General features: G+C 59.1%; 7 protein-coding genes and 1 non-coding gene across 8 annotated transcripts; 4 read left to right on the top strand and 4 right to left on the bottom strand.

Annotated features, from left to right (window-relative positions):
- Window positions 1-3: 3 nt before the first annotated feature.
- TIP41 (Tap42 interacting protein) lies at window positions 4-1376 on the bottom strand (the record flags this gene model as incomplete). The annotated part of the gene is made up of 3 exons (XM_060264507.1): window positions 4-453; window positions 476-809; window positions 832-1376. The coding sequence occupies 3 exons, from the start codon at window positions 1374-1376 to the stop codon at window positions 4-6; spliced, it is 1329 nt and encodes a 442-aa protein (XP_060120490.1).
- A 330-nt stretch (window positions 1377-1706) lies between these two features.
- Window positions 1707-2504, top strand: MJAP1_000540 (carboxymethylenebutenolidase; the record flags this gene model as incomplete). Its single annotated transcript, XM_060264508.1, has 2 exons — window positions 1707-1759; window positions 1802-2504. The coding sequence occupies 2 exons, from the start codon at window positions 1707-1709 to the stop codon at window positions 2502-2504; spliced, it is 756 nt and encodes a 251-aa protein (XP_060120491.1).
- A 9-nt stretch (window positions 2505-2513) lies between these two features.
- Window positions 2514-2865, bottom strand: MJAP1_000541 (uncharacterized protein; the record flags this gene model as incomplete). The annotated part of the gene is made up of 2 exons (XM_060264509.1): window positions 2514-2676; window positions 2699-2865. 2 exons carry the CDS (start codon window positions 2863-2865, stop codon window positions 2514-2516), a joined length of 330 nt encoding a protein of 109 aa, XP_060120492.1.
- A 182-nt stretch (window positions 2866-3047) lies between these two features.
- Window positions 3048-6366, top strand: MSC2 (Putative zinc transporter msc2; the record flags this gene model as incomplete). The annotated part of the gene is made up of 6 exons (XM_060264510.1): window positions 3048-4821; window positions 4982-4992; window positions 5016-5312; window positions 5517-5868; window positions 5891-6016; window positions 6044-6366. 6 exons carry the CDS (start codon window positions 3048-3050, stop codon window positions 6364-6366), a joined length of 2883 nt encoding a protein of 960 aa, XP_060120493.1.
- A 94-nt stretch (window positions 6367-6460) lies between these two features.
- CDC25 (cell division cycle- protein) lies at window positions 6461-9504 on the top strand (the record flags this gene model as incomplete). Its single annotated transcript, XM_060264511.1, has 6 exons — window positions 6461-7036; window positions 7217-7323; window positions 7519-7787; window positions 8081-8100; window positions 8222-8809; window positions 8950-9504. 6 exons carry the CDS (start codon window positions 6461-6463, stop codon window positions 9502-9504), a joined length of 2115 nt encoding a protein of 704 aa, XP_060120494.1.
- Window positions 9505-9548: 44 nt separating this feature from the next.
- On the bottom strand, window positions 9549-9641 carry MJAP1_000544. Its single transcript has one exon. It is a non-coding gene; the product is annotated as a tRNA-Asp (tRNA).
- An 88-nt stretch (window positions 9642-9729) lies between these two features.
- Window positions 9730-11300, bottom strand: MJAP1_000545 (uncharacterized protein; the record flags this gene model as incomplete). Its single annotated transcript, XM_060264512.1, has 4 exons — window positions 9730-10245; window positions 10269-10376; window positions 10399-10868; window positions 11249-11300. 4 exons carry the CDS (start codon window positions 11298-11300, stop codon window positions 9730-9732), a joined length of 1146 nt encoding a protein of 381 aa, XP_060120495.1.
- Window positions 11301-11385: 85 nt separating this feature from the next.
- Window positions 11386-13006, top strand: MJAP1_000546 (uncharacterized protein; the record flags this gene model as incomplete). The annotated part of the gene is made up of 3 exons (XM_060264513.1): window positions 11386-11399; window positions 11517-11636; window positions 11659-13006. 3 exons carry the CDS (start codon window positions 11386-11388, stop codon window positions 13004-13006), a joined length of 1482 nt encoding a protein of 493 aa, XP_060120496.1.
- Between the last annotated feature and the right edge of the window lie 45 nt (window positions 13007-13051).

A 13051-nucleotide genomic window follows, 5' to 3' on the forward strand; every position in this document is an offset into this window, starting at 1 on the left:
AGTCTATGGGCGCGGCCGCAGCACGGCCACATGAATGCAATGTCCATCCCCTTCCCATACATTGTCCGCCTCGTGCACCTCGCCGAGCACCTGCGCGCCGCCAGTGTGTGCGGCGCCTGGCAGGTGCGCGGGAGGGATGTTGGCCTGCGCGGCACGCATGCGCTGCATCTGCAGCCGCTCGAGTGTCTCGGCGACCCAGTTGACATTCGTCAGGGGCGACAGATCGTTGGGCCGGTGGGGCACAAGGCACCGCTTCACTTCTGCGTACGGCGCCTCGGTGCCACGGCACTCGCGGATCACGCGGGGGTAGGTCGGCGCGTTCGGCGCTTCGGCAGGCTCGCCGTCGACTGGCGCAAACGAGCAGTACATGCGCGTGTCAAACACGCGGAACACGACATCGTCCACACGGAGAAAGAAGCGCTGGAGCACGAGGAACTCTTGCGGCATGACGCGCTACATCAGCACGGATACGTACCACCTTGACATTCAGCATGCTCGAGCCATTGTCCCCGAGCTCGTCCTCGTACAGCATCACGTCGTCGTAAAAGAGGATCGGCTCGCCACTCGTCGGGCCCAGGCGCTCAACCGGGATGCGGTCGCGCGCAGGGTCGCGCGCCAGCTCAAAGGCGCCCGTCCACGCATTCGCGTCGCGCGCCTCGGGCTGCTCGAGCGCCGGCGTCTCGTGGCTGCCTGGGAAGCCGGGCCATGTCGACGAGTAGGTCCAGTCGTATTGCTTGGCCGTCGTGATTGGCGACGGCGTCGAATCACTCGACGGCGACGGTGACGGCTCCAGTATGTTCTTGAGTTGCCTGTGTGAGTCGCGCGACGTACCGTGACTTGCCCCACTCGTGGGCATAGGCGACTTTGATCGCACTCTGCGACAGGCGGCGGCGGCGGGGCGTGCTGCTCGGCACGAGTGCCATCTCTTGGACGCAGTCGAGGCCTTCGCGGCGCACGTCTTCGCGCACACCGTGCACACACGCCAGCGCGCGCGTCGAGTCGAAGCAGTACGAAAAGCCGCTCGGCTCGTGCTCGAGCACGAGCGCGTTGCGGGGGAACGGCATCTCGGGCGGCGGGACCTCGAGCAGCGCCGAAAGCTGGTCGACTTCGGTCGCATTCGCAATGCTCCCGTGCAGCACCGTGATTTTCCAGGGGCCGATAAGAATGCCACGCTCCAGCACCTGATCCGAGGGCGAGGCGCCGCCCGACTCGGTGCTGTGCGCGGGCTTGGGCGCATCGGTATGACGCACATTCTCAAATACTCGGTACTTGGGGCGCGCCTCGTTGGCATGCGCGCCGTGGCGTGCGCCGGGTCGCGGCATCGGTGTCGTGCCGGGGCCCATAGCAGTGGTCAGGCCGTGTGGCTTGACCGCCATCGCACCTCCACTCATCACGTGTTCGGCGCAGCGGACTTACTCGCCCGCGAGCGCCTCGGCTCTTTGCGTTTCGCCACGCGCGCTCTTGCAGCACAGTGGCCTCGAGGATGATCGCTTACTATTACGTTGGAAGTGAGCTGCACATTGTGTGGCACACCATGTCCACTCTCCTACACTTGATCTGACGAGGCCACGCTCGCGCGCCCGTAGCCCCGTAGCCCGCAACGGCAACCGAAGCTGACTAATCGTGTGACGTCACTTGACGGGTTCAGGGTCCAGCACGGGCCTCTTGGAGAGAGGAGGGGCAGGCCGTCTCCCCATCTCGCCACGATGAGCACCACCAACAAAGCCTGCTGCACTCTCGCCCCTGTCCAGACCGACTAGTACGTACTTGCGATGGGAAGAATTATCGCTAACACGCGCAGCACGCCCAAGGGCACCATCGAGAAGGTCGCCGGCATTGACTCGTACGTCACCGGTGACAAGAACTCGACCAATGTGATCGTCTGCATCTACGACATCTTTGGTTTCTGGAACACGACCAAGCAGGGCGCCGACCTGCTGGCCGACTCGACCAAGTACAAGGTGGTCATGCCCGACTTCCTGAGCAACCACCCCTGGCCGATCGACGCCTTCCCGCCCCGTGACGATGCGGAGGGTAAGAAGTTCGGCGAGTGGCTCGAGACCATCGGCAACGTCGGCGAGCGCGTCAAGGACGTCAAGTCCGTCGCCCAGGAACTCAAGTCGCAGGGCGCCCAAAAGCTCGCGCTGTACGGCTTCTGCTGGGGTGGCAAAGTCGCCAGCCAGATTGGCGGCGCCGGCTCGCCTTTCCTGGGTGTCGCCATGGTGCACCCCGCGTTCATTGCGCCGGACGACGCCAAGGCGCTCACCGTGCCGATCGGCTTCTTCCCTTCGAAGGACGAGGACAAGAAGGACGCCGACGCTTTCTGGTCGAACCTCGAGAAGGACCACCCCGAGCTGATCGCCAAGAGCCAGTACAAGTACTACGAGGAGAACCACCACGGCTTCGCCGCGGCGCGTGCCGACCTCAACGACAAGTCGAACTACTTCGCCTTCCAGGACGTCTACACGCGCCTCGCCGACTTTTTCTGCGGCGTGTTCCAGTAGAATTGTAGACTACTTTTCCTCTACATCGATCTCGGTCGTTTCGCCACCTTTGCCATCCGCATAGACGGTGCCCGTCTGGATGCGCCCGCCTTTCGCACGCACAATTTCCTCGATTGTACGCGGCTCGTCAGAGCTCTCGGTGAACCATCCGAGGTTGTCGGCGATCAAATGCCTACATGAGTCAGTCCACGTACCTGTTCTTGCAGCCAGGACACTGTACAAGCACAATGCCTTTCTCGTAGGAACGCTTGGTAAACTCGTGCGAAGAACGTGTGCCACAGTCGGGCACGGTGCAGGTAAACGTAAGCGACAGACGCGGCTCGAATTCGCCAATTGGCGTCTTGGGCGCGTCGCGCACCATTGCGGAAGCATGAAGCATGCGAGGAACAGCATACCGGGGGGCAGCACGCGCCACCTGCGGCGCAAGGGCCATCGGGCGCAGCGCGCCACCCGCACGTCGGGCCACAGCACGGAGCATGAGGGGGAAGAGCAACCTCCACATTCGCGTGTTTCCGGCGCGCTTCGCTCCACGACGGTGCTAGGATGGTAGCGGGCGGCGCACAGGCAATTCCGATGCAGCCGGACCCCCGCCAGCGCGGGAAGGTCAAGCTGGATGCGCTGCGAGGCGGTGTAGTGAACGTGTCGAGCCGCATCCAGATCCACCACCTCCTTGCGCTTCTCCTGACCAAGACCCTCGTCGCGTCGTCGGCGTGGCTTACTCGGCAATGGCTGCTTGTGCCCCAGTTTGATCTCGAGACATTTCAGCTGCAGATGCGTGATATGCTTGGTGCAGACTCACTCGCATCACAGGGCGCCGCTGCCGCAGCTACAAAACTCGCCGTACATACCCCGGCCAGCGTATGGGCCGTAGCGACGATGGCGACGTCGCTCGCATCCCTGATTCTCATGGGCGTGTTCCGCGCATGGCGCTGGAAAATAACATGGGGCGAAGGCACCGCGCGGCGCCTGGCGCTGCTCGCCGTGCTCGTATTTGTACAGCTGCTCCTCTGGCTCGTTGCGCTCCGCCATTTGGGTGCGACGGTCGTGTTGATCTTTACACAGTTCTGCGAGGTATGGGTACGCGACTTGCAAATCGGATGGAAGAGCAAGACATCGGGGAGCCTCCCGGTGCTGGCGGCCCTCGGCCTCACGTTTTTCTTCTCGGTCATGACCGGCTCCGCCGTGACGATCCGCCATCCGTTTGGCGACGTGCTCGACGAGTCGGCGAAGCAGGCCCTGCACATCACATCGCGCCTGCAAGATTCGGTCTCGTTCGGCAATCTGCTCAAGGGGTACCTGTCGCTCCTCGCCTATGCTGTGCTCACAATCGAATCGGGACGCATATCGTTCAACGTCGCCAAGGACACGGGCGGCCGCCGACGTGCACTTATTCTCGCGGTCGGCATTGCAGCCGTCGTCGCGCTTCCGCTCTCGTCGGTCGGTGCGTTTTTCGGCTACAATATGCTGCCCGCGCCGCTTGTGCCCGGCCGCCAGCTCACCCCGCAAGACGCATTTGAAATTAGCCACTTGGTCGCTTACTGGGTGCTGGCCATCGGTCTGCTGGTGTGCGACCCGCTCGTCACGCTCACGCTCGAGTCGTACGTGACGCTCCACGCGCACATGGCGCATGCCTGGCCGATGGTCGTCGTCGCCTCGATCGCGATTGGCTTTGGCGTGTTTAGCATCAATGTCTCCCTGGTCCAGCTTGTGGCCGCTGTGTGCGTCGGTTTTGCGCTGCATACCGTGCTGAAGCGCTCGCCGCTGTACCTCACGTCCTGGTACCGGAACCGCGCCTATTCTACGACGCTCGACGAGCAGCGTATGGCGACGGCCGTGCCGGGTTCAGATTCAACGGCGATCTCGGAGGCCGTGCATCTCTTATACCACACCCTGGTCCAGCTGCGGTGGATGATCACGCAGATTCTGGCAAACAACAACTCGCGTCGCATCTTCTTGTTCCTATGCTTGAACCTAGCTTTTATGGGCGTCCAAATGCTCTGGGGCGTGTGGACCAACTCGCTGGGCTTGATCAGCGATGCGATCCACATGTTCTTTGATTGTGCTGCGATCTTTATGGGCCTTGTGGCGAGCGTCATGGCCGAGTGGAAGACCGACGACAAATTTCACTTTGGGTACAAGCGTGTCGAGACCCTCTCGGGCTTTGCCAACGGCATCTTTTTGGTGCTCATCAGTGTTTTTATTCTGTTCGAAGCCGTGCAGCGCATCATTGAGCCGCCTGTTATGAACAACATGATGCAGCTCTTGATTGTGAGCACGCTGGGGTTATTGGTCAACCTATTTGGCATGTTTGCCATGGGTACGTTTTTTTGCTGACACAGGCCACCACCATCATGGGCACAGCCATGGAAGCTGCCCGAGCCACGGGCACGACCATGGGCACGACCATGGGCACGACCATGGGCACGACCACGGCCATGGGCACGGGCACGACCATGGCCACTCGCACAATATGCTAGGCCTCTACTTGGTACGTTGTCTCTCTAACAACAGCACGTCATGGCCGACACGCTCGGATCTGTCGGTGTCATTATCAGCACGATTCTGATCCACTACTTCCACTGGACTGGCTTTGACCCGATCGCCTCGCTTCTGATCGGCCTCATGATCCTCGGCTCGGTGATTCCGCTGGTGATTGACTCGGGTCGGATCCTCTGCCTGGATCTCGGTGCGAGCGATACGAGCGCCATCGAGCATGCCTTGGCACAGGTGCAGGCCCTGCCTGGCGTCCAGAGTTACTCGGCCGCGCGCTTCTGGCCTTTGGATGGAGCATCCTTGATTGGCTCAATTGTACGTACACCCGCGGACCACTGACCACAGCATATTTTGGCGGAGACTGATACCCACGGAGAGCATGACGGGGACCGTGCTCTCAGCAATACTTCCTTGCTCGCGCGGCAAGTCGAAGCGCTTCTGAAACACGACATTCCCGGCCTCGAGGCCGTCACCGTCCAAGTAGACACTTCGGACGTCGTCCGATAGTTAATGACTAAGCTGCTCTTGAAAACGTTCCACCATGGCGACGCACACGTCAACGAAGTGCTGTTCGACGCCCCCTGTGCAGTCCAAGTAGTAGGTATCACTGGCTTATCCGGCACATCCAAAGGCCGTATCGAGACGATTGGCGGCGTGTCTTCGTATGTCGTCGGCAGCGCGGCTTCGCCCACGGCGATCGTGGCCATTTACGATATCTTTGGCTTCTGGTCGTCGACCGAGCAGGGCGCTGATATCCTTGCGGAAGCCACAGGCGCTCGTGTCGTAATGCCTGACCTCTTTGAAGGCAAGCCGCTAGGCATCGACGTCATTCCGCCCGACACGCCCGAAAAGAAGCAGATGATGCAGGACTGTGCGTTGCTTTACTGACCCAGTCTTTGCCGGCATCGGCAACACGACACAGTACGGCGACAAGCTCTTGACCATTGCCAAGGACCTAAAGGCGCATGGCGTGTCCAAGCTAGGCCTCTACGGTCTATGCTGGGGCTCGAAGGCGGCAGGTACGTGCTCTGTGCGTACTGACACAGTTCCTGCGTGTGGCCCCAGCACGCCTTATGATGCATATGTGCAGATCCATCCCTCGTTCGTGGATTCAGAGGACGCGAACAAAATCAGCATTCCTTTTGCCTCGTTCACATCCAAGGACGAATCGGGCGAAGCAGTCGACGCATTCCTTAAGAACGCTGCGACGAACCCCGCCAACCAGGGCAAGTTTGTGCACCACCACTATCCCGACAACCACCATGGATTTGCTGCAGCGCGTGCGAATCTCGATGACGCCTCGAACGCCGCCTCATTCCAGGACGTCTACCAGCGCACCGCGTCCTTCTTCATGCAGCACCTCAAATAGACTCTGACCCCGCCCCATTGTGCTTAAGTAATTAACACCCTGCAGCTTGCAGCTGTGCACGGTAGCGCGCCGTGTGCTCTCTTCTTGCGCGACGATGACAGATACGGGGACGGTTCCGGACCAGTTCCCCACAGACACAGAGGGGCAGGCCGAGCATGGCTACTGCTCCTTTTTTGTTAGGGCGCTGTACAATTATATTGCGCCCGACAAGAACATGCTCACGTTTCGAGCTGGGGACGTGATTGAGGTCTTGACGCAGCTTGAGAACGGCTGGTGGGACGGTCTGCTGGACGATAAGACGCGCGGATGGTTTCCATCGAACTATGTGGAACTGATATCCGACGAAACTGCGGCAACAATGCTCAAGCCGCAGCGTATGGCACCTTCGCCGATCGAAAGCGTAGCCACCTCGACCGCGACCGAGCAGCGTCTGTACCCCATGGCCGAGTCGGCCTGTAAGCAGATCCGGGCCCTGATCGAACTCACTCTGCCGACGACTCAGTTGAAGCACGCGCCAAGCTTGGAAGATACCGAAGCGCGTGTCGAGTCCTTCTTGCGCAACACGACCCTGGCTGTGCACGACGTACGCCAGTTTCTCTCTTCTTCGGGCTTGTCAGAGGTGACGCGGTCCAGCCCGCAAGTTTTGCAAAAGGACGAGCGCGCATCTCTCGTGCGCATGCAGTTGCTTGCTCGAGAGTCGACCGCGCTGCTCTCCAAACTCGTCCTACATATGCGCGAACTGACCAAGATGCTGCATTTGTGTGCAGCCGATCCTAGACGACATACTGACCTATGGATTTCGTATTGCAAGGAGCAGGTCGGGATGCATGAAGGTTCGCTGCGGCTTAAGGAGATGATTCGTGCGTTTGCCCAAGAGGTAGACCGTGCGCCGCCAGTCCTCAAGGTGCTGATGGGAGATGCACAGCGTTCAATGGCAGGGAGCCCTGCGACATCGCGGTACTCGACTCTTTCGGAATTCGGAATGGAGGGCGCGAGGAAGCCCAAGTCGTCTGACCTTGGTCTTAGCGCCGAGGTTCACGCGCTACTCTCTTCGAACGTCATGCCGTCTCCTCGGCATTCAGCGCAAAGAGGCGCCGAATTGCCATCCATTGATATCCGGACGAGCTACTCGACCTTCCACCGCTTGCTAAGGAATCTGAACGATACGCTCTATGCGCCCAAAGCGCTGTCGTGTGAGCAAGCAACTTGGCAGCGCTCGCTGCGTGATCTGCTCGAGCACGTTGGCTCCATGCTCATTCTCTTTGACAGAATTGACTTATCGACGTCGCTGGGCCAGCTTGCGACTCCGCAAGTCGGCGACGATGACACGGAGAAACTTGGACACCATTTCTACCAGCAGTACGCTTCTGCCAAGCAACGCATGGCGAATTCCGCCAACAGCCTATTGGTTACAGCTCAATGTGCACTCAGGGCGAATATGGTGCATGTGCACAGCGTCCATCAGGATCTTGCAAGCAAGGCACGCCTCTTGGAGCTTGACTCCGAGCAGCTATTTGAGGCGATGCACAGGTGTTTCAAGGCGATCCGCAGTACATATACTCTTTCGAACGATGGAAAGAGCAAGGATGCACAGGTTACCCCGCTAAGCGCGGCTCTGTCCACGATGCACGTCTCTCCTTCATCTCCAAGGCCCCAGGGCGATCCCGTGCCAAACAGCGCCCCCGCCGTCGTTGTGCCCCCGCCGCGTTCCAAGTTACGCCCGGGCGTGAGTACGTCGCCTTCCGAGATCTCGTCGTCATTGGGTACAGACATTGAGCCCGGTGACCTTGTCTTTACGGACCACGGTACCGTGAAAGGGGGTACATTACACGCTCTTGTTGCCCACTTGACCCAGCACGACAAGTTCGACGAAAAGTTCTTTGTCACATTCCTCACTACCTACCGCTCATTTATGACCACCAAGGAATTCATCACTCTCTTGATCGAGCGCTTTCATACTCCTGCACCGGAAGGGTTGCCGGAAGAGGAGCAAGCACGTTGGGCAGAGCTAAAGCAACTGACCGTTCGCCAGCGTGTCCTGAAAGCGCTGAAAACTTGGCTTGAAGAACAGTACTTGCCACAGGATGCGCCTGTGTTGAGCACCCTCTCCAACTTTGCAAACTCCGACTTGGAAGACCAAGACATGCAAAGCGAGCGGCAGCAGCTTCTGCGTCTTATTGGGTGCTACAAGTACGGTCTGGACAAGTCGGGTCAAAAACCAAGCATTACGATGCCAGCGCCGGTGCCTATATTGCCTCCCAACATGCGAACCGCTGAGCTGATGGATATGGATCCCCTGGAGATTGCCCGGCAGCTTACGTTGATCGAGAGCAAACTCTTTTGCAAAATCAAGCCAATCGAGTGTTTAGGCAAGGCATGGTCGGGCCCTCTTTCGAAGACCAAGGCTAAAGGCATCACCGATACCATTGCCATGTACAACAAAGTATGTTCCTGCTCTAACCTCAGATTACTTGCTGGGTACAAGACTCGCTCCTTGCCCACACCAATACCACACAACGAGCACAGGAGTTGGAACACTTTATACTTGTTGCTGATGTACGTTGCACATTCCCACTGATCCAGCGCTGTCGCATGTTGAACAACTTCTCGTCCATGTGGGCCATTCTGTCCGGTCTGAACAGCACTTCTATTTTCCGCTTGCGCCGTACCTGGGATCTCCTAGGCTTCCGGACGATGAAAACGTTTGAGAGAGCAAATGCGATCACCCTTCCTCAACACAACTTTGCCGCATACCGGGAACTACTCTGCAAAGTAACCCCCCCTTGCGTCCCCTTCTTTGGATTGTATACCAAGGACCTGACCTTTATTGAAGATGGAAATCCCGACACTCTCATCTCTGACTCGCGGTTAATCAATTTTAACAAGCGCAAACTACTCGCCGAAGTTATTCTGGAAGTCAAGACTTTCCAAAAGACGCCGTACAATTTCATGCTCGTCCCCACGATTGAGCGCTACTTGGATGCCCATTTGGTGTGCCAAAGCGACGATCAAGAAAGGTACCAACGCAGCTTGGAGATCGAGCCCCGTGAACGGTATGACTCCGACGAGCTCACACCTAGTTACGCATCGGGCGAGGAAAGCTTTTCCAAAATGCTACAGGACAATGGATTCCTCTAGGTTTGTACAGCCAAAAATGTGATTATGCAAAATTTTAAAAAATGCTTCCGCGCCGGGAATTGAACCCGGGTCTGGTCCGAACAATCGGGACAAGCCTTCATGACAAGGACCCGTCATAGCCACTAAACTACGCAGAAGTTATAAAGTTGTGGGCCAAATGCCTATATGAGTCCCACCACCCCCTCGCACGCCCCGCCATTAACGCGCTTGTACATCCCGTAAACTTTATGCCTTGCCATGGTACAACGAAGCTATGTTGATGAGGACCTCCACAGGGTCCAATAACGTAGTAAAAGGGTGAGTTTGTGCCTCTGCCGTCGGCGTCTCTTCGAGCGAGTCCTCGTCCAACAGCATGGCGGTGGCCTCGTGTTCCTCGGCGCTGTCTTCCATGGTCCGCTTGGCATCGGCCAATTCGCCAAGCAACATTGTCCACACGCCGTCGTCAATAGGCACTGATTTTTGCGCGAGCGTGCGAAGCAGGTAGCACTTTAGCCATAGGTTGCGGTACCACTCTGTCATGCACTCGGAGAATACGGCCACTTCGACCTTGTCGTTGCGGGAAACGGGTGCAGATAAAGTGCCGGCGTAGAAAAAGGGAAGCTGGATCCAATGGGCGAGCTCGGAGGAAGCCATCGTGTGGCTGGTGCGCATCTGCCCCTCCTTGGCGTGGTCTGGGTCGCACCGTTGGTATAGATACAAGTAAATGGCATCAAGAAAAGCCCACGAATCCTTGACGCGCGTCTGCTGTCAGCGTAGTAACGTACTTCACATAAAATTTCCAAGTGAATCTGCTTGAGCATGCTGAAAAAGTATGCCGTGGTATATTGGAGTGCGACAGCGAGCGCCGCATTTTGAGCAGAATAGGTAGCGAGCTGGGTAAGTTGGGCAACGTACTGCGCCATAAACAATAGCTGTTGTCTCTACCCTCTCTTGGAGTGCATCCCGATCGTTCCTGCTCTCGTCCTCGTCCTCCGTCGGTGCCTGCCACGGAAACGAAAAGAGCAGCTTGACCAGGGTCCGCATTTCGTCCTTGCCGTGCAGAGTACAGAACAGCGTGTCCCGTGCCTTTTCCCACTGGCAAATCTGAGCGAGCGCACCGAGCGTGCGCCACGCGCCTTCAGTCGGCTGGTAGTGTTTCTGCTCGGACGACTCGAGCCACGATTCGCGCCCTTTGGACGGGCTGGCAGTCGGTGTAAAAGACCGTGAACGCGCCGGTCCCATCCAAAACTCTGCCATAGGAGAGTGCCATGGCTGCTCCGAGTCCAGCTCGCCATTCGGTTCATGGGACAACAGCTCCCACACCGTGTCGAATTTGACCGGAATCGCGTCCGCCCACTGTGCGAGCGGCGTGCTCGCCAGCGCATCTCGGCTAGTATATGTCCTCCTCCAAGCGCCCACAAGCTTGTGCCTGTCTGTCTCCTGGCCAGGGAGGAAGGCAAGCGCCGGGTCGCGCTGTCCGAATCGCATCAACAAAATCGTGGCCAGGCGTATGGCACTAGCGGTCGGCCGCAGGAACGATGCTTGGCGCACGCGTCGGGAAGGCGATGCAGCCTGAAGGAGCGACCGCTCTGCCCCCTGCATCCCCACCTCACTCATGGGCAGCGAGCAGAGACTAAGGCACAGCACCTTGCGCATCAATGCCCTAGGTGAGTCGCTTCACGTACGCATTCGGAAAATCGTGCTCGGGATACGCCGTATCCAAAATCCCCAGCCCCGCCTCATCTATGTTAGTGCTGCGACGTACACTGCTCCTCGTCTAGGTAGTCCTCCACGAGCTGCGCCAGCGGCCTGGCCATGGCGCGTCGAGGAGCGTTCGTTGGCACGTGCATATTTCGCGCCGATTCATCCCCGATCTCGCGGCGCAGCGCTACGCGAGCGGCCATGACGGCCATCACGTACGAGGCCCCTTGTACGTACCCCGACTGACCCCAGGGCCCGTATATGCTTTAGCCTGGTCAACAGGCTCTGGGCCATCACGAAAGAGTACAGAGTAGGTCGTTTGACTGACCCAGCGACTACGATGAGAAGCTCACACGCACGCTGCCCGATACGGCCCGCCTGGCCGTCGGCAGCTTTGTGGAAGAGTATTCTAACCGCATTCAGGTGCTTGGCATGACGCCTGACGAGCATGGGTATGTTTAATTACTTATGCAGTGACCCATCCGTGTCGGTCCTTGCCGATGCCTCGCATCCCTACCCGGCGACCAAGCTGGGCTTCCAGCCCTCGTCTTTGTCGACGCGTGACGAGGAAAAAGGCGGCTCTGCATTTGGGTGGTCGAGCAACACGGACCCCCGCAACGTGAGTATCAGCAGTGCGAGCAGTGCGAGCAGTGCGGGCAGCAGCTCGGCGGCCGACATGAGCGAGTTTGCGCACGATGCGGTCGACAACTACCCCGATACCGAGCTCCTTGCGAGCTCTGCCGAATGCCTGCACATTTGGGAGATCCAGCGCAACGACAACATGGCTGAAGTGTACGAAGGGTACGAGGCCATGTCCTTGCGCGACGCCCCCGACAAACCTCGTACGCCTCCTACGCGGTTCACGCTGAAGGAAAAGTGCGCGCTCGCGCATGCCAAGAGCTCGACGTCCCCCCCCGCCCCCCTCACGTCCTTCTCGTGGAATGCGCCGTCGCCGAATTTGATTGTCACGTCGTCGATCGACACGACGTGCACGATCTGGGACCTTCCGACGCGGTCTGCGCTCACGCAGCTCATTGCGCACGACCGTGAAGTGTACGATGTAGACTGGTGTCCCGGAAGCGCCGATGTCTTTGCGTCGGTCGGTGCCGACGGCAGTGTGCGTGTCTTTGATCTGCGGAATCTCGAGCACAGCACGATTATCTACGAGACCAACGCGCAGCAGACGCCGCCGAGCAGCCGTAATACGGACAGCGCATCGTACAGCTCAAAAGGCACGCTGCCGCTGCTGCGCATTGCCTTTAACCCCTGGGACGCCAACTACCTCGCGACCTTTCACCTGGAGTCGGACATGGTCCAGATTCTGGACGTGCGTGCGCCGGGCAGCCCGATCCTCGAGCTGCGTGGCCACAGCGGCCCGGTGAACTGCGTGGGCTGGGGCCCGCCGAGTCACGGCCAGAGCCGCAACGGCCCCAGCAAAGGCATGATCTGCACCGGGGGCGACGATGCGCAGTGCCTCGTGTACGACATGGCCAGTGCGACGCTCCGCTCGGCCTCGGCGCAGGGCCGCCGCTCGCGCAACAGCACTTCGGATAGCCGCAGCAGTCCGGCGCAGGTGGATGCGCTGCGTATCGGCGCCGAAGTGCCTGTGCTCGCCTATACGGCGCCGTCGATGGTGAACAACGTGTCGTGGCTGCGCAGCCCCCTTGCCTCGCGGCGACCCGCACACGGCAAGCACCACAGTTTCTACCGGAATCTACTCCACGAGTGGACGGACTACACGTCGCCCTCAGGGCAAGGAACCGGCAACGCCGACTGGCTCGCGCTCTGCGCCGGAAAGGCCGTCAAGATGCTCCGTGTGTAATTGGGTAGAGATTGAGAAATGGGAAATTAAAATTTACGCGTCGGC

Source organism: Malassezia japonica, chromosome 1 (genome assembly GCF_029542785.1).
Source record: "Malassezia japonica chromosome 1, complete sequence".
Lineage (NCBI taxonomy): Eukaryota > Fungi > Basidiomycota > Malasseziomycetes > Malasseziales > Malasseziaceae > Malassezia > Malassezia japonica.